The 24,614-nt window shown below is 37.9% G+C and overlaps 1 protein-coding gene across 2 annotated transcripts in view; it reads right to left on the bottom strand.

Annotated features, from left to right (window-relative positions):
- BBS9 (Bardet-Biedl syndrome 9) overlaps positions 1 to 24,614 on the bottom strand; it is a 281,278-nt gene that overhangs the window by 64,894 nt on the left and 191,770 nt on the right. For both annotated transcript variants that reach the window (XM_067142194.2, XM_067142193.2), the window contains exon 9: positions 10,866 to 11,164. In XM_067142194.2, the coding sequence (XP_066998295.2) occupies positions 10,866 to 11,164 (299 nt within the window). The remainder of the gene's footprint in view (positions 1 to 10,865; positions 11,165 to 24,614) is intronic.

Below are 24,614 nucleotides of genomic sequence, written 5' to 3' on the forward strand. Positions count from 1 at the left end.
TAGGATGATATGTATCAGGCACTTCACTTTTCTCTATAGGCCTATCGGATTCGGGAATCGGAATTTCCTCGTCACTCTCACTTTCACTATCTGAGTCTATTTCAGGAATAAGTTCATCACCAGAATAATCATTCTGAACAATATCTAATAACTAATCTTCCGTAAGAAACTTTCAGAATCATTTATATGCCATTATACTACACTCGGTAAGAACGACACACACTACAATTGGAATTACAAGTACCGTCTTGATGCGAGAGGAAGTGCTGAGATATTCCCGTTAAAACAGCTAAGATAAACATGAGCCCACTCAACGCGAGGGTTATCTCAAAAAGGTCAACCAACTTCCTGTTACAACCAGTAACGCTGACTAAGGTGTAAGAATGCATAGATGACGAATATAAACAGCATTGCTTCTTGCGGAACATTAAACATCTTACGCCGTCCACGGCCCGCAGCATAGGAGCAAGCTTAAACGTCTTACGCTGTCCACGGTCCGCAATGAGTTAAAAGAGGCTAAAGCCGTGCAGAGAGTAGCGTGCCTGCCTCTTACCCGGAGGCCCCAGGTTCGATTCCCGGCTAGATTAGGGATTTTTACCTAGATCTGAGGGCTGGATCGAGGTCCACTCAGCCAGCGTGATTTCAGTTGAGGAGCTATCTGATGGTGACGTAGCAGCCCCAGTCTAGAAAGCCAAGAATAACGGCCAACCACACGACACCTTGTAATCTGCAGGCCTTCGGGCTGAGCAGCGATCACTTGGTAGGCGCTGACCCTTCGGGGCTGTTGAGCCATAGGGTTTGGTTTTGTTTTAACATAGTGCAGATAAGTTGATATGCTTTTGCTTCTCTGACTATATTTATCTACAGTTTGACATATGTTTAATTAATGTCATGAAGTCTTTGCTTTCTTTCTGTAATGACAATCTTACACTTGACAGTTTGTTATATAGTCACAAAATGGCAATAGTGTCCCCTCTCGTACCTTTGGCTTTTCTACTTCCTTAATTTTAAGTCTCTTAATAACATTTTCTTCTTTAAACTTATGACTGAAGCAAAAATGGAGTCCACAAACATAAATGCAGGCCTTCTTACTATATTACAGTATTTATAATAGATACAAATGATCTTATGCTGGAGATTTGGGTAGAATCTATAATTCTTTAATTCTATTTTATTTGGTAAGTTTGTGACTCTATGTCTGCTTTAACTTGATCAATTCCGTGTCCTTTTTATACTGCCTTTACGGTTGCTCTTTGGTTAATGTTTGGCTGAACAGTATGCCTTGAAGGTATAATCATATTATTTCACCCTTTGCTTGGGTTTTTGCTTATTTTCGATCTCTCGCCGCATTATATGTATGTTTCTCACCGTAATTCCCAACTTATTTAAGTGTATCACTTCAATGTTGTGGCACGATACAGTCTACTCCAATAATGTTGGTGTGATTGACATCTCCGTTCATTACATGCCTTGTATTTTGGATCTCTTGTCGGGGATTTCATCAATGTCTTACGCTTGGTCCGTTTTAAGGTCTCTATGTCTGCTTTGTAAATGCCTTTGTGGTATTTATCATAAAAGCTGTATTACTTGAGACGTTGTGGTGGTTATGTAGGTCATGGTTTTGTACATATCTAGTATGGTAATTTGGGCCAATCTACGGCACTATACTTTGTATTATTATACTGAGCAACTTTCCATTTTGGTGCATTTCTACATGGCACTTTGTATCTGTAAGTTGCTCGATTTTTGTACATTTGTTGTGCGGTTGAGTGGAATAGATCATAATTTGGTACACAACGAAAGAGAAAGATTTTACCTTTAGTTTTCATTTTACTCTGGTGTAATGTATTTTTTACTGACCCGCCTTTATGTCCCATTTATGTCTTGCCTTTGTGCGACCTAGCGGTAACCTTATCCTTTGAATTTTGAGCTCTTATGGAGATAGCTATTTTATTTTCCTGCACAAATCCTTACCATTTTTTCCCTTTTATTTGAGACCCGTCCACATGTGACACAGTTTTGCCCTATTTTATTTTCTTCTTTGCCTTAAGTCATTATTGAGGAGCTTCTTTTTTTTCTTTTTCTTTTTTTTTCTCTTCCGGGTCTGCACCTTCTCTGTGGTACGTTACATACACAGTTCAAAACAATTACGGGAACATCTTTTTGAACGTATAGCATGCTCCAAAAAAAAAAAGTACTTCACACCCAGTAAAGTTGGTCTGAACGCAGAGCAATCAGCAACTAAACCATTATTCTTTACCACTGAAGTATACAAAAGAACATTGATGGATTCGCATTCATTTTCAGAACACAAACGGAAATGTCCAAACAGGGGTGAAAACAAAGTGATAACAATCTTCCAGGGTGGATTTTTACCACAGATGGAGAGCTTCAGTGTGGTGTATGTCCTCCACGAGCATTTATCACAGCTTGGCACCTACATCGCATGCTCCATATAAATCGACGGAGGTCACGTTGCAGTATCAGGTCCCATTCTTCAATGGGAGCCTGTTCGAGGTATTCGAGAGTCTGTGGTGGAACAGGACACTCACGAACACTTCTGTCAAGCCTATCCCACACATGCTCGATGGGATTAAGGTTGGGACTCACTGCTGGCCATTCCATCTCTTGAATGTCCCGTTCTCGCAAGGCAAGCTCTGGTGATACGCGCTACATGAGCCCTGGCATTGTCGTGCATGAGTACGAATTCAGGGCCAACACCGTATGCAGCAACCAACACATGCTGTAGTAGTATCTGTTCGATGTACCCCTCAGCTGTAAGATTACCACGCACGATGACAAGATCCGTACGACTATCAATATTGATGCCACCCCACACCATCACAGACCAACTTTACTTTATGGAAGCAAAAGCTGGGTGGACTCAGGATATCTTATTCATAAGTTAGAAGTAACACACATGAAAGTAGCGAGAATGACTGCTGGTACAAACAGGTGTGAACAATGGCAGAAGGGTACTCGGAATGAGGAAATAAAGGCTAAGTTAGGAATAAATTTGATGGATGAAAATGCACGCATAAACTAGCTTCGGCGATGGGCTCATGTGAGGCGAATGGAGGAGGATAGGTTACCTAGGAAAATAATGGACTCTGTTATGGAGGGTAAGAAGAGACCAAGACGACGATAGTTAGACTCAGTTTCTAACGATTTAAAGATAAGAGATATAGAACTACACAAGGCCACAGAACTAGTTACGAATAGAGGATTGTGGCAGCGATTAGAAAATTCACAGAGGTTTTCAGATTGGACGGTGAAAGGCATAACAGTCTATAATGAAGATGTATGTATGTATGTATGTATGTATGTGTGTGTGTGTGTGTGTGTGTATGTATGTATGTATGTATGTATGTATGTATGTATGTATGTATGTATGTATGTATGTATGTATGTATGTATGTATGTATGTATGTATGTATGTATGTATGTATGTATGTATGTATGTATGTATGTATGTATGTATGTATGTATGTATGTATGTATGTATGTATGTATGTATGTATGTATGTATGTATGTATGTATGTATGTATGTATGTATGTATGTATGTATGTATGTATGTATGTATGTATGTATGTATGTTAAACATTTTTTTTAATTAGCCAATTCTATGTGACACTACATTACAATTTTCCTGGTCGATATTATGGTTCTTATGTTCTGATAGTATGGAACCAAGAATTATTGTGGTTTATTGCTACTGGAATGCACTCTCAGTATTTTACATGGCTCGTATTTCCAGGCATTTAAACTGTCTTCCATAAGTAGTCAAGGTACATAACCAAATGTTGGTGTCACTATGGCATTATACTCGTAAACATATAACTTGGTCTGGACATTGAGATCATGGTTATCACAGACCCTTCTAAGGAGAGAACCAAATGCCACACTTAACACATCCGGGGGGATACTGTACTGTACTGTACTGTACAAATGTTAGCATTTGTCAAGTAGTGGTTGCTAATGTAAGGATAGTGTTCCATATTGTGCAGAGTCTTACCACTGACCGCAATAGAGAGAGCTGCCTAGTAGGAGTTTTGTGCAGGTTGGTATCAAACTTGTGTTTTGTTAATGTGAAGTTCCTAATGTCAAGTACTAGTATATGTTTGGTTAAATCCATTCAACGTCAAGAATTTCATGTTAGGTCCGTATTGAATCGAGATTCACAAAGTAGTAAATTAAAATATAGGGATACACCTATTGAATCCAGATTATTTTACCAGGTTTTGGCATAGTGAATGCCATCATCAGCCAAATAGGGAATTTTTACATAGACATATAAAGTGGATATAAACATTGTATTTGTATTGAATAGGTGGATCCCTATATTTTAATTTACAAACTTTGTGGTTAAATCCATTCAAAATGGTTTATAGATTATGACTAAAGCAACACTTACTCTGTGTGGTTCAGTTTCATAACTGAGGTTGAGGATACTTTGGTCTTAGCTTGCAGTCTGCTAAGATCAAATCAAGTGATCCACCATCAAATCTATACATTATTTCCACACCCGGAGCAACTCATCCCTTAAAAAGATGCAGTAGATTCTCCACAAGAATAGAGAACAAAGTTGGAGCTATCACACATACCTGCTTGACGCCCACTGTGATCTGAAAGGGCTCTCCAGGTGTATTGCTGCCAAGAAAGGAAGCACTCGTGTTGTCGTGTAGTGGTCAAAGACCTTCTCTTAAGGCTGGTCTCCACTGATTAACATTTAACACCAACATGTTAAATTTAACATGTTAATGTTAAAGCCGGTCTCCACTGATTAACATTTAACAACATGTTAAATGTTATACGTGTTAAATGTTAACTGGTGACACCATCAGCATGTTAAATGTTAAAAACTGTTTCATTTAACATTGTGTCCACACTTAATAAACATGTTAAACTTGACATTCTTTGTTTATATACAGGTAGTTCATCATATCAATTTATGGTAATACATTTAGATGGTGTCTAGTATTTTTAAATAAGGACAATGGACTCAGATGAAGAGGAATTGGCCTTTGTTATTGCCACTGTTGTTTCTTGTTATGATTTAGAAATGCAGTTTTAGTAGGCACATTTCCTCCCCTCACTCTGCTCATTGCTTCAAAAGCAAACCACTTTGAAGTATAAACTTCGTCCGCTCCCGACTACTGAATTTTCTGAACTTTCTGCAATTCTCGACTGTACTGGGAGCGGAGGGACGCTAGGTTTCTTTTCGATTTACTCGCGGGAACAATTATAGATATTTTCGAGTTCCTGGAAACTGACGGCTTTCTTCGCTTTATAAATTTCTCTGATGAGACATCCCACAAATAAGGCCTTTCTATTTATATCATTAATTAAGTCCAGAGTAATCTCCTTGCTCTACTCCATTTCTGACTATACATTTTAGTATAGTGCAGAGAGAACGACACACGTGCGTGTACTGTATCTGTAGCATATAACAAAGAGAAGGAGTGTTGCGGAGTGTTGTAATTATAATCCTACTTCATGAGGAGCACGTCGTTTGCGTCGTTTAGGTTATGTGTTGGCATGGAAACATCATGGAAGTTGCCGAAGCTGTGCCGACATCGCACGAACAACTAATTGACTTGACATGTTTTCCACTTGGAGCGGAAAACACGCCAACATGTTAAAAGTGTTAACTCAACATTCTGGGTTAACATGCAAAGTCAATTGGAAGACACAATCACAATATACATGTCAACTGTAACATGTTAAATTTAACATGTTGGTGTTAAATGTTAAACAGTGGAGACCGGCCTTTAATGTTACAATGTTACAATTGACATGTATATTGTGATTGTGTCTTCCAATTGATTTTGCATGTTAACTCAGAATGTTGAGGTTAACACCAACATGTTGGCGTGTTTTGTCAAGTCAATTCGTTGTTTGTGAGATATCGGTACAGCTTCGGCAACTTCCATGCTGTTTCCATGCCAACACATAGCCTAAACAACGAAAACGACTTGCTTCTCGTGAAGTAGGATTATAGTTGCAACACTTCGCAACACTCATTCTCTTTGTTATAAGCTACAAATACAGTACACGCACGTATGTCGTTCTCTCTGCACTATACTGGTACTAACATTTATAGTCAGAAATTGAGTTGAGCAAGGAGATTACTCTGGACTTAGTTAATCATATAATAGAAAGGCCTTGTTTGTCGGATGTCTCATCAAAGGAATACAGAGATAAAGCAAAGAAAGCCGACCATTTCCAGGAATTCAAAATTATCTATTATTGTTCCGGCGAGTGCATCGCAGAAAAAACTAGCGTCCCTTCGCTCTTACGGTGATGATGGGACAGCAAAGGCCTAGGAATAGGAAGGAAACAGTTGTGGCCTTAATTAAGGTACAACCGCAGCATTTGCCAAATGTGAAAATGGGAAACCATGTAAAAACATTTTCAGGGCGGCTGACAGTGGGGACGGAACCCATTATCTCCCGGATGCAAGCTCACAGCTTTTGACCGCATGGCTAACTTACCCGGTTTCCTAACAGACATGAAGAGTTTCACAAGATAGATAAACATCATGTAAAGAGGTGGTTTTGTTCTTTAGATTTTCTTGCATTTGTCCAACAGTACAGACCATATCAACTATGCCTTGACCAGGTTTAAAACCACACTGGGTTCCTGGATGGGATTCTTTCGCGGGTTGTAGCAGGCAGTATTCTTTATAATATTTTTCCAGCAACAGAACGTAGCAATATCCCTTGATAGTTGCCAGACTGGGCCTTTTCTCCCTTTATGAAGATGGTGGCGAAGGTGATGAAAGCATTTTATAGGTCAGCAGGAACAGCATCAGTTTTCCAAATCTTGGCAATAAGCATATACATACGTTCAGTACCCTTCCTTGAAAAATCCAGCAGAGATTCTGCATGAGCCAGCTGCTTTGTTGCTTTTGAGCTGTTGAAAGGCTATTTCAAACTCTTGAATAGAAGGAAGTTCACTTAAAAGGATTTATATATATTTATGAAGAATTGTAACAAAGATATTCCCATCAATGTGTAAATTCCTGTTTAAGAGTTCCAGAAAGTGTTCTCTTCAATGGAAGTAAATGGTAGAGTTGTCTTTGAGAAGCTGAGTACCAAATTTAGATTGTAGAGAGTTTAGGCTTTGACTTGACAGGCCATAGACAGATTTGGTGGAGTTCAAGAAAGCTCTCATGTTGTTGTTAATTTTGACTAAATTCTGTATTTCTGATTTTGCTGTCTACCACTTGTTCTTCAGCATCCGAATTCTTCTCTCTACCTCACATAGGCGTCTTGATTTTTTTTTTTTAAATTTATGGCTAACTAGGAATCATTTTGCGAAGTGATATATGTTTTTAATTTCTTGGTCTATGACAGTTTGCGTTTCTCTGTTATTTTGGTCAAATATTTCCTGATGCTTCCTCTTGGTGAGTCCTCCAAACTCCTCACAGGCCGAGTCCTGCTGATGTAAATAGTGATATGTGCTGTTCAATGTCATATGGATTTTTAGATGGTAATTTTTCTTTCTTTCCCAAGGGTGTGCATTTTGTCTTCGACTTTAACATATTCTCAAGGGTTATGAATGTCATGTTGTTGGTCCGTATTGAACTGAGAATAACATATGAATAATAACATGAGAAATCAATTAACGCCTCCACCACCCTCTTAAGACTCAACAATATTGATCCTCATATCAAATTCACACTAGAATCCGAATCAAATCAAAAAATCAACTTTCTAGATTTAACTATCACTAGAAACTCAGATTCTTTCAGTTATAAAATATTCAGAAAACCTACTCAAACAGCCTCCACCATTCGCCAAGATTCAGTGCACCCCCATTCCCACAAACGAGCCACATACAATAACCTAGTCCACCGAGCCTTCAGCATACCTATGTCCAAGAAAGATCTAAAGAATGAACTTAACACAATCCACGGAATGGCAAAATTCAACGGTTTCAGCAATCATTTTATAGCAAGGATAATCAAGAAACACAAACATCGCCCTAAAACTACCCTCAAAAAAAGAAATAACTAAACCTCGACATTTTCCACCTTCACGTTCAACAATGATATCTACAAGGTAACCAATATCTTCAAGAAACAAGGCGTAAAAATAGCCTTCAAAACCAACAATAAGAACACAAACATTTTACACAATACTTCACACATCAACAAGACCAGCAGTTTTTTTAAAATCAGGAGTTTATAGGATCAAATGCAACACCTGTAAAAAATCCTACATTGAACAAACTGGAAGAAACTTCAATATCAGATACCACGAGCACACTAACGCGATAAAATACAACAGGTTTTCAGCCATCGGCCAACACATGCAAGATTATAACCATAATTTTACCAATATCAAACAGGACATGGACATCCTCGAATTAGCAAACAAGGGCCCTTTACTCAACATAATGGAAAATTACTACATACACCTAGACCAATACTTCACCGCCAGTCACAATCTCAATGAAATCTCAGAGAAATCCAACATACTCTTCGATCTACAGTATTTATCACTTTCCTCAGAAACAATAATGCAGCCAACCAAAACTCAATCCTAAGTTTAATCAAAGGTACTTTTCCGAGACAATTACCCTTTCTCCCGCACCCTTCAGCCCCGCCTTAAGCCTCCCCCCTCCCCCTCATCCCCCCAAACCACCACCACTCTTCCTAAGCCCCCTCCTAACCCGCACGCGCCTGCCCTCCTCTCTGCCCACATTTCTCTTCCCGCCACCAGTCGCACACCATCAGCTAAACTACACACACCGCAGCGCGAGGTAAGCGTCCTTTCACTTTATGGTAACCTTTTCCTCTCTCCGTGCTTTTTGTTTTTTACCGGCTTTTCTCCATTTTAACAGGTTCAATTTGGTTTCCGCTAAGAACTGAGAATTAAGATCTCCACACGCAGTATCCACCTTCTTCTTAACCAGAAATTCAAAAATAACTTCAAGTCCAGCAATCAACAATGCTGCCGGTCAACACAGCTTTAATACACCAAATTGCCTAATTTCTCTGCGTAAGCTGATCAGTGTCAAGCCGACTCGGCATATAAAGAGTATCACTTTTTACTCTCCAGACTTTGTACATACTTGTATATATTTTTATATTCTTATATGTGTCATTTTACATTGTATTCTTTAGTACGAGGACTACTGATATCCATGAGTGTATAATTTTTACAACACTAAGCACCCCATTTATACTTTGTTCCAAACTTCTTAGTATGTATATTCCTTGTATAATTATTAATTATTACTCACCTGTACCATACTAACATTTTTCATTTCATTACTACACCTCACTTTATAAATTATAAATCCATAAGATTCTTACCGTTAAAATAACATGTTTTAGGATTCGACAAGAGTTGTTTATGCGTTAATATGGCTGATGATGACCCCTAGGTGGGTCGAAACTAGTTCCATGTAATTTAAAATATTGTAAATACATATTAGTATTGAATAGGTGGAAACCTTTACTGTGTTATTATTCATATGTTTAAATATTCAGTGTTCAATTTGCACCTTATCTATTTTCTTGCCATCCACTGTTTCTGAGAAATGTACAAAGCCATTACAAAATGTATCAATCTGTTGTCAGTCCAACAATAAATAACACCTGTCACAGCTCTTATAATTCATACATCATGCTGATCTCCAGCATGCACTATTACATAAGCAAGTACATGGTAGTGCTTTTATCTGGGGTGTTGCCATGATGTACTGAACTTTCTCTTTTGGCAAAAGTGTGTATCTGTAATAACAAGAGTGTGCTCTGAACATCTAGTAAGCAAGAGGATTCTATTGGAGTTATTATTGATCACGCCCTCTTTGCTGCCAGTTTCCGCCTAGGGTATAGATCCTCTACCAACTGGGACACTAAAGTCTCCTAAAAGATAATTTTATCAGAGCGAGGTATATCTGTTCCTAAAAGATAATTTTATCAGTGAGGTACAGCTGTTAGGACTCCATCAAGTTGGTCGTAGACATCTTCTGGTCATAGCTGCAGTATATGCACTAATTACAGTAGCTCAATGGTTGTTAAGAGAGCTTGACATGGAGCATCATGAGTCTTTCCCTTATTCTGCAACAGTGCGCATCAAAGAATTTGTTCTTTTTTGCAGTTCCAACTCAGTGAGTATGTGCTTTGCTTCCTTATTTACCTTCCCTGAAGTTGTATCCTCTGCCTTGTTCCTTGAGCTAACCCTCTCCTACTCCTCTAGTTTCACTCCAAGTAACAATGTCAATGTCAAATCATATCAATACATGAGCCACAATTGATGCTTGTCATTGTGGTTCAGCATCCAGTCCAAGCTTAACAGATGAGAGGAGCAGATGTACAATAGATGGAGTGCAATAAGATAAGTTCAGAAAATATTTCCAGATTTATCAAGGCATTCAACTCAGAATTTCAATTATAAAATGGTTTTTCACTTGTTCAAAAGACTCACCCGTTCTTAATCAGTACATTTATATAATGTAATAAATATACAAATTATACAAGTTACGCATGATAAAAGTGATTTGATAGTATGTGATAAAGTTTGTGGAATGAAACATATCAATCACATGTTTTCTTTTAAAATAATTTGATAGATTCTGTTATCAATAACATGGTTTTTCTTTCAGGTATTTTCTAGTGTTTTCTTAATCTTGCCATTAGTTTTAACAGACTGGAAAACTTAATGATTATATGCTTTTCTACAGTCATGGTATCATGCATAGAAATGGGCATCAATATAATCTTCCTAAAAAGATTTAAAATTACTTAGCAATATTAAGTTTGAAAAACCTAAACACAAGTGAAGAATATTAATGGGTACACAACAATGAGTCTCCTTATCAAATAACTGAAAAGAAACAGTGACGTACCTGTAACATCAGAGACTCGATTCTACATGCCAAGTGGGTATCCAACAGAGTAAAGAGTTCTTGCACTGGAACTGCTGACGAATAAGAAATGTGGAAGTCTTTTGTCTTACTGAAGTGTTTCTGAAGTCTCTGTACTAACTGGGAGGCCAACATATACACAGAAACCACACCATTACTCTGCAGTCGGTAACGCTGAGATGTCTTAGCAGACATTGCTGTCACTATGCATGTGCTGGTACCATGAAGTAGGAATCCAATGGCATTGCTTGCACCAGATACAGAACCTTCACCGAGAAATTCTGCAAAATATGATTGTTCAAAACATTTTAGAATTTTAACTCGTTACATCAAATAAACAATAAACATGTCCACTTCCACTGAGAATATTGCAGCATGAGTAAATACAAGTCACATGATCACTTTTATTAAAATGTTCATTTTCCATAACAGGGATGAACTTTAGAATTGGCATTTGCTTTTAAAAACTCTGACAATACAGCATATTCAAAGGAAAATGTTCATACATGCAACCAAATTTTTAAAATCTTATTTTGAAAATTGCAGCTCCCTGAACAAGGATATATATAATTTATATGTATTTTTATGCAAATCCACAAAGAAATTAAGAAAAATATGAAGCCTAGTTCTGAGACGGGTGAGTGTTACACAACTTTAACTGCCGTTTCCCGTAAACACATAATTTTCAATTTCAGATACACACAGCATGTGAGGTAATATATATAGGGATATGAAATTTTGAAAACTCATTTAAGATTATACAGAAACATAGAAACTCTATAATTTTTTAATGTAGCTTCTAAATTGTAATATTTCTAAAACATATGTTGTTAACCCTCAATTACTTGCGCACAGTCTTAAAGACCAGATATGAAATATACACTTCCTTCTCAAAAAAACTTTACGAAACTAAAATAAATCAGCATGCACGATGAATACAATCAATAGAAATGACTAAACGTACTTTGATTCTGTGTTCTTGTGCACCCATGTATGCTCATTTTCATGAGCACACTTTATCTTGACCTAACATATATTCCTTCGTTGTCCACATATTCAGTTCCCATAGTTGGATCCTATATTCATGTAGGTATCATATTCCTTCAGTAGACCCCACAGTGTAGAGGTCTCACCCCGAGGCCCTGGGTTCAATTCCTGGGAAGGTCATGGATTTTTACCTGGATCTAATGGCTGGTTCGAGGTCCACTCGGCTTACACGATTACAATGGAGGTGTCACCTGACTGTGAGATGGTGACCCCGGTCTATAAAACCAAAATATAACGGGCTAGAGGATTCATCATGCTGACCACATGACACCTCGTAATCTGCAAGTCTTCAGGCTGAGTAGCAGTCACTTGGTAAACCTAGGCCCATCAGGGCTTAGTTTTGAAACATAAAAGGGATACAATCCACTCTTCACAGAGTTCTTCTAATTCTTTACGGGCTGTCACACTCATCAGTCAGAATGCTGTTGTATCCTCCTTGCAAATGTACTTTCGACAGTTTTTTTTTCAGAGGGAGAGAGAATATATATATATATATATAGAAATTGTATCTTCTAGGTGCACTTGTGGCTTTGATGTTTTTTGCCCATCAGCAATGCCAGCAAGCAGGAGGAGTTAACCGAGGGATGTTTTCAACTGTAGCTCCAGAATTTGAAAATTAGGCAATACTGTAGGAAACTTACATCAAGATTTTAGGGAAGTAGCGTTTAAAAAAAAAATGCAGAAGCACACTCAGTAATTACAACAATAACAGAAGAAAATTCAGCAGCCGCAAGAAGTCGTACATGAAGTTGGTGGGATTCTTGACGTGGAAGGACAATTAGTTTTGTAATGCCCTCTGCAATCAAAGTAAAATTGCTCTGAGTGTATGCAATATTGCTGATTACACTCTGTTTACTAAATGCACTCTGAGAATTGCGTACTGACGTTTCCAACTTGGGAGGAAATGAATCTACAATAGACTTAACAGATTCAAAATGTTCGGTGTAGAAACTAACAACTTGAAGCCAAGTGCTCCATCGTGTTACGATAGGCTCAGTCGGCAAAGCTATGTGCAGTAAAACCGAACATGTGTGCAGACCTGACATGTTTGAATAAAATTTGTTCACCTTTTAGTGTTCTATCACCTCCAATTGGTCCAAAGCGGATCCTGCATCATGACATTTGAGCTCAATTTTTTTGAAAATGAAAGCATATTGACCTAAAACCTTTTAAACGAATTATTGTTGAGTGTACTCCAACAGGTACATGGAAGCTTGTTGAAATCGGATGGACGCAGGGTCTGGCCTCTCCTTATTAGTCCAGTTTGGCTTCTAAACCAATCTGTTCTCCCAACTGCAGTCTGGACACAACTGAAACAATTTTTATACATTGCTTTCACTAGTTCCCTTGACTACTTTGCACATCCTTTTCTTTTCAGGGTTTCCCACACCTTTTCTCTATTAACACTATCATATGCCTTCTCTAGATCAAGGAATACTAACACCAGATCTTGTCCATATGTGACGTACCCACTTGGCCCACAGGTGTTTGACAGAATTATAACGTGGCGGGTCACTTTAATATTAAAATAAATAAATGATATCTCGTTTCTCCATAAACAATATCCCATGGGCGCCAGCCTTCAAGCTTATGGCTTGAAAACAAAAGTTGATAATTAATAATAATAATAATAGGTAATGAGACTCAAAAAACTCCCAAGGGTAGAGTGACGAGACACAAATTCATTAAGTACACTAACTTGGAATTTAAGGATCATTAATAATAATTTCAGAACATACAAATTAAAACAGCTATTTATTAGGATGAAAAAGTGACGTAACGGCGTATTAACGAAATCTGAACTTACGGAAGCAAAAGAAAAATTGAATGAAATCAACTCTAAGAAAATGAACTGTTGCACGAAGACTTGCAGTAACTTATGCTATAAGCTCACCATATGTAGACTCTGTTGTCTTGAAGCTGATGATGGGTGGATCTCTCGTACCGGCTGCCTCATCTGTTGTTGGATTCCAGTCCTACTTATGCTTTTCCTGCCTTTAACACTTCCTACTTTACTCTTTACATAAAGACGTAATGAGCCCTAATTTTAAATGCAAAACCACCATGGGTAATATTCATGGAGAGAATACACATGTATTCTTCCATATTACGGAACCGTAGCGTAGCTAAACTCATAATAAAAGCTCTCCTCTCCTATACTAGTCAAAACCGGTCTCCCGTTGACTACCTCTCGTCATTGAGATAACAAGTCCCAATGAGAGTAACTTTTGAGTAGAATATACTCAGATGCGAAGTGAACTAAGTTTAAATCTTCTCCGATGTGCAGACGTAGAATCGTAATAAGAGTGTCTTCCAAGAGTCAGCATCAGAATGTCTAAGAGTGAGAATAAGAATGTCCTCTCCAGCTCTTGTCTTCGACGTATATCCGTTCAAAAGTCTCCTTCCATCAGCCATATCACATGGTCCAGTAAGATTCGAGGTCTCATCCCTTCTCCTATGTATTGCTGTGAATCCATCACATTGCTTCATTACGTTCATTCACATAGGCTGAACTTCCTGCTGAAATAAAGCGTCAGGTAGCGAAGTTCGAAAAGTGGGCATTTATAATGTATCAACTGTCTCTTCATGAGGTAGAGAGGGTGAGGTCTCTCGTAACCTAGATGACGTACTTTTCCTGGAAATGGGCTGAAATTAGCCTGCTGACTCTGGTCACCTCACAACGGCCATTGGAAAATTTACTGCAAGTTATTAATATGAATGATGTTGAAATACTTTACCCAATAATTTGTTCGTTCAGAATACGTTATAGCCGCAATACAAAGAATGAAATGATGATTGAAATGGATGATAAAAACCCTATATATATACATACATATTAATTTAAACATGACCTATCAGTGATTAAATATATACATCTTATTAATTAATTATATAGTTCAATAATTGAAAACATGCAGTGATGTCCTAAACATCACATATATTCCCACTGTTTTTCCATCACTAATCTCATGGAAAATATAGGGTCAATCACTGACCTGCCTGTCGAATTCCATACTGCTCTTCTTCGAAATTTCTTTCCACCCTCCCTCTCATCCTCCTTTCTATTATTCTCTCAAATATTTTGGCTACTTGTGACAACAGTGTAATTCCTTGATAACTGTCACATACCTTCCCGTCACCTTTCTTAAATACTGGCATTATTACACCTTTACACCAATCATCAGGTACTTGCTTTTTGCTCCATATACACCTTACTAGCCTATATAACCAATGTATACAAATAGGTCCTGTTGCTTTTATCATTTCCACACATGATTCATCCATCCCTGCTGCTTTTTCTGTTTTAATTTGTTTAACAGCCATTTCCACCTCTGGCATTGTAATATCACTCTCACTTTTGGATCATCCTCATTTATCACTACACTCTCTTCTGCATCATTTTTAACATTCAGGAGTTTATCAAAATAGTTTTTCCAACTATTCTTTATCATCTCTGGGTCTGTTACTACATTTCAACTTTCTTCCTTCACTTGTTTTGTGTAGATTTCTTCTTATTTCTTATTTTTTATCAATCCATACAACATCTTTTTTCCACCATTTAGATCCTTTTCCAACTCTTGTGTGAATTTCTCCCAACACTTTTTCTTTTCCACATTCACCACTTTTTTACACTTACTTTTAATTTCCTGATACTTAATCTTACTTCCTTCTTTCCTATCTCTATTCCATTCTTGCCATGCTTTCTCTCTTTGTTTAACAACCTGTGCCTCCTTTTCCTTCACTCTAGCCGAAGTTTAGCCACAAATCTTCTCTGCACAGTTTACAAAATGTGTTTTTAAATTTGATCCATTCTTCTTCTACACTTTCTATTTCTGATATAGGATTGTGTTGTTTTAATTCCTCCTGAAATTTCTCCTGAGTTTTTCTATCTTTTAACTTTCAGACTTTTATTTTCTTCTGTCTTATTTCTTTTACTATCACAATTTTAAATATTTTCAATTTTGTTACAACTACTCTGAGGTTTCCATCAAACGCCTCACCTGGTAGTGCTGCTACATCCATTAACAGTTTATGATTTATTTTCTCAACCAAAAAATAATAACTGTTTCTGTCCTTCTTTTACACCACAATATCTAGTGATCTTTCTACTGTTCTTTGTAAACCGAGTGTTACCCACAATCAATCCATTTCACTCACAAAAATCAATCCACTTATCTCACTCGCTGTTTCTTTCTCCATATCCATATGTACCAAACTAATTCTGTCTTTACCAACCTGTGCATTGAGGTCTCCCATGACTAGCACTTCCATATCGGTGATTACTTCCTCGAGTATCTCCAATAATTCCCCTATATTTCCCTCACTGTTTCTAGTTTAGGGTGCATAACCTTAGACGAAATTGAAATCTTTAACTCATTCTTCCATCCTCAGTCATACTCTGATTATTCTATCATTAACATAGTCTACCATTTCCATATTTTCATCCAGGATCTTGTTAACAATCACTCCTACTCCATTCTTTGTTTCACCTCCTCCAATCTGGTACAGGGTGTACCCTCCTCATCCTCTTCACTCAGTTTACCCTCCACTTGACCTCACTCAGTCCCATCACTGCAACATTCCCCCTCCCCATAAAATCAATCAACTCCTCTGATTTTCTCATCAGGGTCACAACATTTATTATTCCTACCTTCATAATATTAACTGCTGCTTGCTCACCTTTTCTGAGGCTGATAATTACACCACTCATTTTAGGCTATTTTTATGGTGGGTTCGCCACTCCAAAAGGCATTTTAGAGCTACTGCCACCCATTATTCAGGCCACTCCTTACATGGGGAACAGACGCCCTTGCAGCTGCACCTAACATGAGAAACAAACGCTGCTGATGAATAGTGTACTCATACTATTCCCCAAGTACTGGGCTACCTCTTCTGCTATCTCCACCATTCTGATGTCCATCTTCTCTGCTGTTGATTCCGTTGAGGTCTTCGCTGGTATCCCTGAGCTGGGACCCTTATCAGATGCTACACACCGGGCTGTGTGCTCTGGGACTCATATAGGCGGGGGCGTCATTCCCTGGGCAGGGCTGCCTCCGAAGAGGGTCCCTACCTGCTGGTTTACGATATGAAAGAGTGACAGACGCATGAGTACAGTACTGACTTCCCAAAATTCCGTTTCTTGCAAAGGTCAAGAACCACTTATGGTTTATGAACAAGTAAATGCCTTTGCATGCTCTACAGAGATCTGATCCTTGACTTCACCTTCACCTTCTTAAAGAGGTTCAAAGCATTTGAATTTTATCGCATAACGTAGGTCAAAAATGTACAGTATTATGAAGTGAACCTCACAAAGAAGACAAGAAAATCTTCAGAAAGTTTACAAAAATAAGTGTTAAATACCTTGCCCACTTTATATAACAGCAAGCCACGTTCTGGTACACAAACATTTAGGATTAAAAATCTAAGGTACTTATTTGAAAAATGTACCCTGGTTCAGCTACAAACAAAATAAAACACACGCACAGAAAAGTCATAGTAAACAATGGGATTTGAACATGGGATCTCAGAATGGTGCACTATTTCGCCCCATCATTCAGTTCAGAAACCTGTATATGAACACCCATAAGAGTTCTTGATGTACCATGTGAACTAATTGCTTCTATTAACTTGGTGCATCTTGGGACTCAGATGTGTCCAGTATTCACTGTTCAGCAGTAACGTAGCCAGGATTGCCCGATGGACAGGGTTATAGTTACAAAATGTGTGCGAACGTAAGAAATGGGACTACTTCTCGGTTAACAGTTCACAAAATAACTGTAAGAAACCACTCAAGGGAGTGAAATATCGAATTTTCGTTTTTGATACCTATGTATTGTTTAGACCATCATCTACTCACTGCATGAATTTAAAAGCCCTCTGACAATAATCACTGCAAAAACATGAGGTTTATTTAATACTAAAGAAAGGGACCACTTTTTGCATTGTAAGCGAGGCTCCACACAATTACTAGCTCGCACTCATAGCTGCGCAAGCATAAGATAAGATTACTCGGATATCTTATCTTATGATAAATAAGCCCTAACTGGGCACTTTTAATAAAGGTAATAGGTTTCATGAACATCCTGTCTGCTCCAAATATTTCCAATAGCGATGCAGTCATTCAGTGTGTTTCATAATGTGGAGAAGTGTGCGATGAATGCATTAGTACAAAACCAGCCAATGACGACAGCTACTAAGAGAAAAAATTATGACAGGAAAGAAACTCACACAATTTATCACTTCAGAGGCCAGGAAGTGTGTCAATTATTCTTTCAATTTGCATTTGCTTGTGGCTCTAAGAGGCTAAAAAATTTAAAGGAACAATTCAAGAAAGAAGGGGTGCAGCCTAAAAATTCACCGAAACGTATTAAAGACTTCTCAGATAAAATTTATTCCTTTTGATGATCATAAACATGCAGTCGACTTCATGAATAATTTCAGTGAATTGAAATTGCACTTGGCATGCCAGGCTGGATCCCTACAAAACAAAGAACTGATCTCGTGCTTCTCCCAACCAGCATGCCTAAGAAGTATGTTCATATATTATATTCGCGCAGTTGTAAATCATTAGAGTGAATTTCTGTATCACTCTCGTCCTGATATCCCATCTGACAAACATTTTGCAGTAACATAGTAGTTCAGAAACCCAAGACTGATCTTTGTATGACTTGCAGAAGCAATAATAATAAATAATAATAATAATCGTATGGCCTCAGCCACCGTGTGCAGACATTTCGATTTGACGCCATATGGCTGTCTGTCGTAATCTATAATCTTCATTTCCGTATTGACGAATTACACAATTAAAAATAGGAAAGAATTTCCACCAATCAATACTTGTTTATTGCTTATATTAAGCTACAGGACCGGTTTTGACCCCACATACAAGGTCATCTTCAGCTGAACCATGAATACTTATTTATATGATGAAGCTTTGATTAAATTGCATTGTCAAGGGAATGTCATATGATGATGTGCATTTAGTCACATACAAATGGGGCATGTCTTAACGTGAATTGGCATATGTCAGTATGAACAATATTGCAACTGTATGTCTAAAATATTATGTTGAGGTCCTAAAATTAGTGTATAAAACATATCTTCACTTAAACTAACTTATATATATATGTACAGGATAAAATACAATATATAAAAAACATTTCGTGCACATGAACAATAGTATCTTGCTTGTTGGTTAATTCATCAACTCTCGTATTTAAGTCCAATTTTCAGTTGTACACTCAGCTGCTGTTCTTGGAGTTTAAAAGATATGGTTGTAAAATTGCATGAGTAAAAGATTTAGTCTTCTTGTGGGATAAAACACTTTCCAATTTTAAAAAAGTTGCCAGATGTATGGATAAAATTTGGCTAAAATATGTTCAGCTCTGCTATGTATGTTGCCTTATGTTAGAATCAAATCTTGTTGTCCTGTGGCGTCCGTAAAATTGGGTTCAAAGTAATGGCTCCTTTCCCATTTGTAGTTGTGCAATGGTGTTATGTTTATCTGTGGAAGATAAGATTGAGCTATGAGAGATATTATGTTGGAGGAATGTCTAAAGGTTATGTGTGTAAATTTGAATATGTACTTACTATTGTTGGTGTAGCCGAGTTGCGTTTGACGTGCGAGCTTGTAATGTACTACTTCGTGTTCTTCTTGGGCTCATACTAGCTGCTGTGAGGGGAAGGGAAGAAGGGGTAGGGAGAGTTGTTGTTGTGGGGGTAGGGGTGGAGCTGGGTGTGTTGTTTGATGTTTTTCTGTTACGTGTCGCGTTCTGTTTGTCAATTAACTTAAGGTAAGAGTTTTTTAGGGAGGGGATAACTGTATTGAAGATGATGTTAGTTTTCTCTGTGATTTCATTTTATGTTGTAATTGGGATTGAAGAATGGATCAAATTTAAAAACACATTTTGTAAACTGTACAGAGAAGATTTGTGGCTGAACTTCGGTGAGAGTGAAGGAAAAGAAGGCACAGGTTGTTGAACAAAAGAAGAAAGCATGGTAAGAATGGAATAGAGATAGGGAAGAAGGAAGTAAGATTAAGTATCAGGAAATTAAAAGTAAGTGTAAAAAAGTGGTGAATGTGGAAAAGAAAAGGTGTTGGGAGAAATACACACAAGAGTTGGAAAAGGATCTAAATGGTGGAAAAAGGATGTTGTATGGATTGATATAAAATAAGAGAAAAGAAGAATTCTCGGAGTTGGTGGTTTTCTCTTCTGAGCTTTACTTGTTTTTTCTTAGGCAATACAGTTTTCTTTCTATTTCTGATATAAGGTTGTGCTGTTTTAATGCCTCCTGAAATTTCTCCTGAGTTCTTTTATCTTTTAACTTTCAGACTTTTATTTTCTTCTTTCTTATTTCTTTTACTCTCACAATTTTACCAATCTTCAATTTGGTACAACTACTCTGTGGTCTCCATCAAACGCCTCACCTGGTAGTGCTGTTACATCCATTAACAGTTCATGATTTATTTTCACAACCAAAAAATAATAAATGTTTCCGTCCTTCTTTTACCCCACAATATCTAGTGATCTTTCTACTGTGAATAGTGGACACATCTAAGTCCCAAGATTTACCAAGTTAATAGAGTCAATTGGTTCACACGGTATATCAAGAACTCTTATGGGTGTTGATATACAGGTTTCTGAACTGAATGATGGGGCTTTTTCTTGTCTTCTTGGTGAGGTTCACTTCATAATACTATACATTTTCGACCTAGGTTATGCGATAAAATTCAAATTCTTTGAACCTCTTTAAGAAGGTGAAGGTGAAGTCAAGGATCATATCTCCGTAGAGCATGCATAGGCAATTACTTGTTCATAAACCATAAGTGGTTCTTGACCTTTGCAAGAAATGGAATTTAGGGAAGTCAGTACTGTATTCATTCATCTGCCACTCTTTCATATTGTAAACCAGCAGGTAGGGACCCTCTTTGGAGGCAGCCCTGCCCAGGGAATAATACCCCTGCCTATGTGAGTCCCAGAGCACACAGACCCGGTGTGTAGCATCTGATAAGGGTCCCAGCTCAGGGATACCAGCGAAGACCTCCATGGAATCTACAGCAGAGAAGATGGACATCAGAACGGTGGAGATTGCAGAAGAGGTAGCCCAGTACTTGGGGAATAGTATGAGTACACTATTCATCAGCAGCGTTTGTTTCACATGTTAGGGGCAGCTGCAAGGGCGTCTGTTCTGCATGTAAGGAGCGGCCTGAATAATGGCTGGCAGTAGCTCTGAAATGCCTTTGGGAGTGGCGAACCCACCATGAAAATAACCTAAAATGAGTGGTGGAATTATCAGCCACAGAAAAGGTGAGCAAGTAGCAGTTAATATTATGAAAGTAGGAATAATAAATGTTGTGACCCTGATGAGAAAATCAGAGGAGTTGATTGATTTTATGGGGAGGGGGAATATTGCAGTGATGGGACTGAGTGAGGTCAAGTGGAGGGTAAACGGAGTGAAGATGATGAGGAGGATACACCCTGTACCAGATTGGAGGAGGGGAAACAAAGAATGGAGTAGGAGTGATTGTTAACAGAATCCTGGATGAAAATGTGGAAACGGTACACTATGTTAATGATAGAATAATCAGAGTACGACTGAGGATGGAAGAACGAGTTAAAGATTTCAATTTCATCTAAGGTTATGTATCCTAAACTAGAAACTGTGAGGAAAATATAAGGGGAATTGTTGGAGACACTTGAGGAAGTAATCACCGATATGGAAGTGATAGTCATGGGAGACCTCAATGCACAGGTTGGTAATGACAGAATTAATAGGGAAGTGACTGGTACATATGGATAAGGAGAAGGAAACAGCGAGGGAGATAAGTTGATTGATTTTTGTGAGTGAAATGGATTGATTGTGGGTAACACTCTGTTTATAAAGAAAGGCATAGCGGTCTATAATAATTATGTATGTATGTATGTATGTATGTATGTATGTATGTATGTATGTATGTATGTATGTATGTATGTATGTATGTATGTATGTACGTATGTATGTATGTGTAATCAGCGTTTAGCATCTTTCTTACTAAAATGCTAATAGCTGACAATGCACTCATACCCTTTTCCACTTATCATCATGCCCAAGTACTCTTTTTTCTTGTTGACTTCTAACTTTGCCACACCCATCCACCATTTTTCATTCTGTGATAATTTATATCCTTTTTTTAAATATACCATTACCTTGGATTTTTGTGCAATAATTTCTTTATTCCAATCTTTACAGTAATTTACCACTTCATTTATACTACCCTGCATGCTGGTAGGTGTGTGTGAGCAGGAATATGTCATCTGCAAAAATTAGACCTGGAATATCCTGATTCTCAAGACGTGGGTAAAACCTTGACTCTAAGCCTTTTTAATTGAATTATATCATTATATTTCATTTATGAACAATATAAACTGTATAGGGGACAACCTGCATCCAAGTTTCAGCCCTAAATACTATACTGTCTATAACTTTAACTGAGCACTTAACTTCTGAATATATGTTTTCAACTGTTCTGATCATCATCTTCCAATTTAATCCACAACAGCCCCAGCCCCTCTACCCACCGAATCAAATGCTTTTTCCAAGTCAATAGTAGTAATGTACAGTTTTTTTTAAACATTATTGTTCTCACCACAAATATATTGTCAGTTGTTCTTATCCTTTCTCTGAAGACTGAATGAGTTTCTCCAACGTCGAGCCCCTATCAGCCCACTTCATAATCCTTTTTGCCAGCACACCTGTATATATTTTACTTAACGTATCTAGCAACGTTATGCCTCTGTAACTATTTGGGTTTGATTTATCTCCTTTTTCCTTGTAGATTGAGCAAATCATTCCTTCATGCCAAGATATTGGAAATTCACCCCCTTCAAATATTTTATTAAATAATTTGATAGTGCTTTCTAGGATGTAACTATTCTTTGCCACTTGCTTCCAAAATTCAATAGTGATACCCGAAATAGCTCCGGCTTTCCCTTTACTAGATTTCTCTCCACCTGTCTTCACCACCAAATAATAGTACTCTACCCAGTCAAAATTACATATTTTAGCCTGCCAAGCAGCTTCCTGCTCTCCTCACATCCACTTAATTGTACTCCGCACTTTCCTACAGTCACTATGTCTGGAATTCCTATTTAGTTCATCAACTCTTTGCTCTGTCATTCAAATTTTGTTTTATACAACAGTTCTCTGTATTCTTTCCTTTTAGTATAGAATTCTATTCTTTGATTATGCCCATGTTTCGTGTATGACTTTTAATGCTCTCATCACTTTGCACTTTTTATGTCTGAGATCTTCATTGTACCATCCACTGCCAATTTTCCTCTTCACCTCTCTCTTACTTCACAATGCAATCCAGCTCTCTACACAAGCAAGGGCATGCAAGCTTCTCATCAATTCTTTAAAAGATTCACTCCCTAATTATGTTGTTTGAGTCATCAGTCCATAGACTGGTCTGATGCAGCTCTCCATGCCACCCTATCCCTTTCATTTCTACATAACTGCTGCAACCTCCATTTGCTCTGATCTGCTTGTCATATTCATACCTTGGTCTACCCCTATCGTTCTCACTGCCTACGCTTCCTTCAAAAACCAACTGCACGAGTCCTGGGTGTCTTAAGATGTGTCCTATCATTCTATCTCTTCTTCTCGTCAAATTTAGCCAAATCGATCTCTCACCAATTCAATTCAGCACATTTTTATTCGTGATTCGATCTATCCATCTCAACTTCAGCATTCTTCTGTAACACCACATTTCAAAAGCTTCTACTCCGTTTCTTTCTGAGCTAGTTATCGATGCCACGCTCCAGACGAAAGTCTTCCAAAAAGTCTTTCTAATTCCTATATCAATGTTCAAAGTGAGCAAATTTCTTTTCTTAAGAAAGGACTTCTTTGCTTGTGCTAGTCTGCAATTTATGTCCACCTTACTTCTGTCATCATTAGTTATTTTACTACCCAAGTAACAATATTCATCTACTTCCTTTAAGACTTCATTTTCTAATTTAATATTTCCTGCATCACATAATTTTGCTCAACTGCACTCCATTACTTTTGTTTTGGACTTATTTCTTTTCATCTTGTTCTCTTTACCCAAGACTCTGTCCGTACCTTTCAGCAATTTCTCCAGATCCTTTGCTGTCTCAGATAAAGTAATATCATCAGCAAATCTCAGCATTTTAATTTCCTCTCCTTGGATTGTGATTCCCTTCCCAAATTCCTCTTTGATTTATTTTACTGCCTGTTCTATATAATCACTGAAAAGGAGGGGGAACAAACTGCAATTTTTCCTCACTCCTTTCTGGATTGTTTTCCTCTTTCAAAGCCCTTGATTCTTATCACTGCAGACTGATTTTTATACAGATTCTTTTCTTTTTCTTTTTAAAATTTGCTTTATGTTGCACCGACACAGATAGGTCTTATGGCGACGATGGGATAGGCCCAGGAGTGGGAAGGAAGCAGCTATGGCCTTAATTAATGTACAGCCTGGTGTGAAAATGGGAAACCACGGAAGACCATTTTTAGGGCTGCCGACAGTGGGGTTCGAACCCACTATCTCCCAGATGCAAGCTCACAGCTGCGCGCCCCAAACCGCATGGTCAACTCGCCTGGTATATACAGATTCTAGATAATTCTTTGTTCTCGGTATCTGATCCCGATCACCTTCAGAATTTCAAATAGCTTGGTCCAATC

This window comes from Anabrus simplex, chromosome 2 (genome assembly GCF_040414725.1).
Source record: "Anabrus simplex isolate iqAnaSimp1 chromosome 2, ASM4041472v1, whole genome shotgun sequence".
Lineage (NCBI taxonomy): Eukaryota > Metazoa > Arthropoda > Insecta > Orthoptera > Tettigoniidae > Anabrus > Anabrus simplex.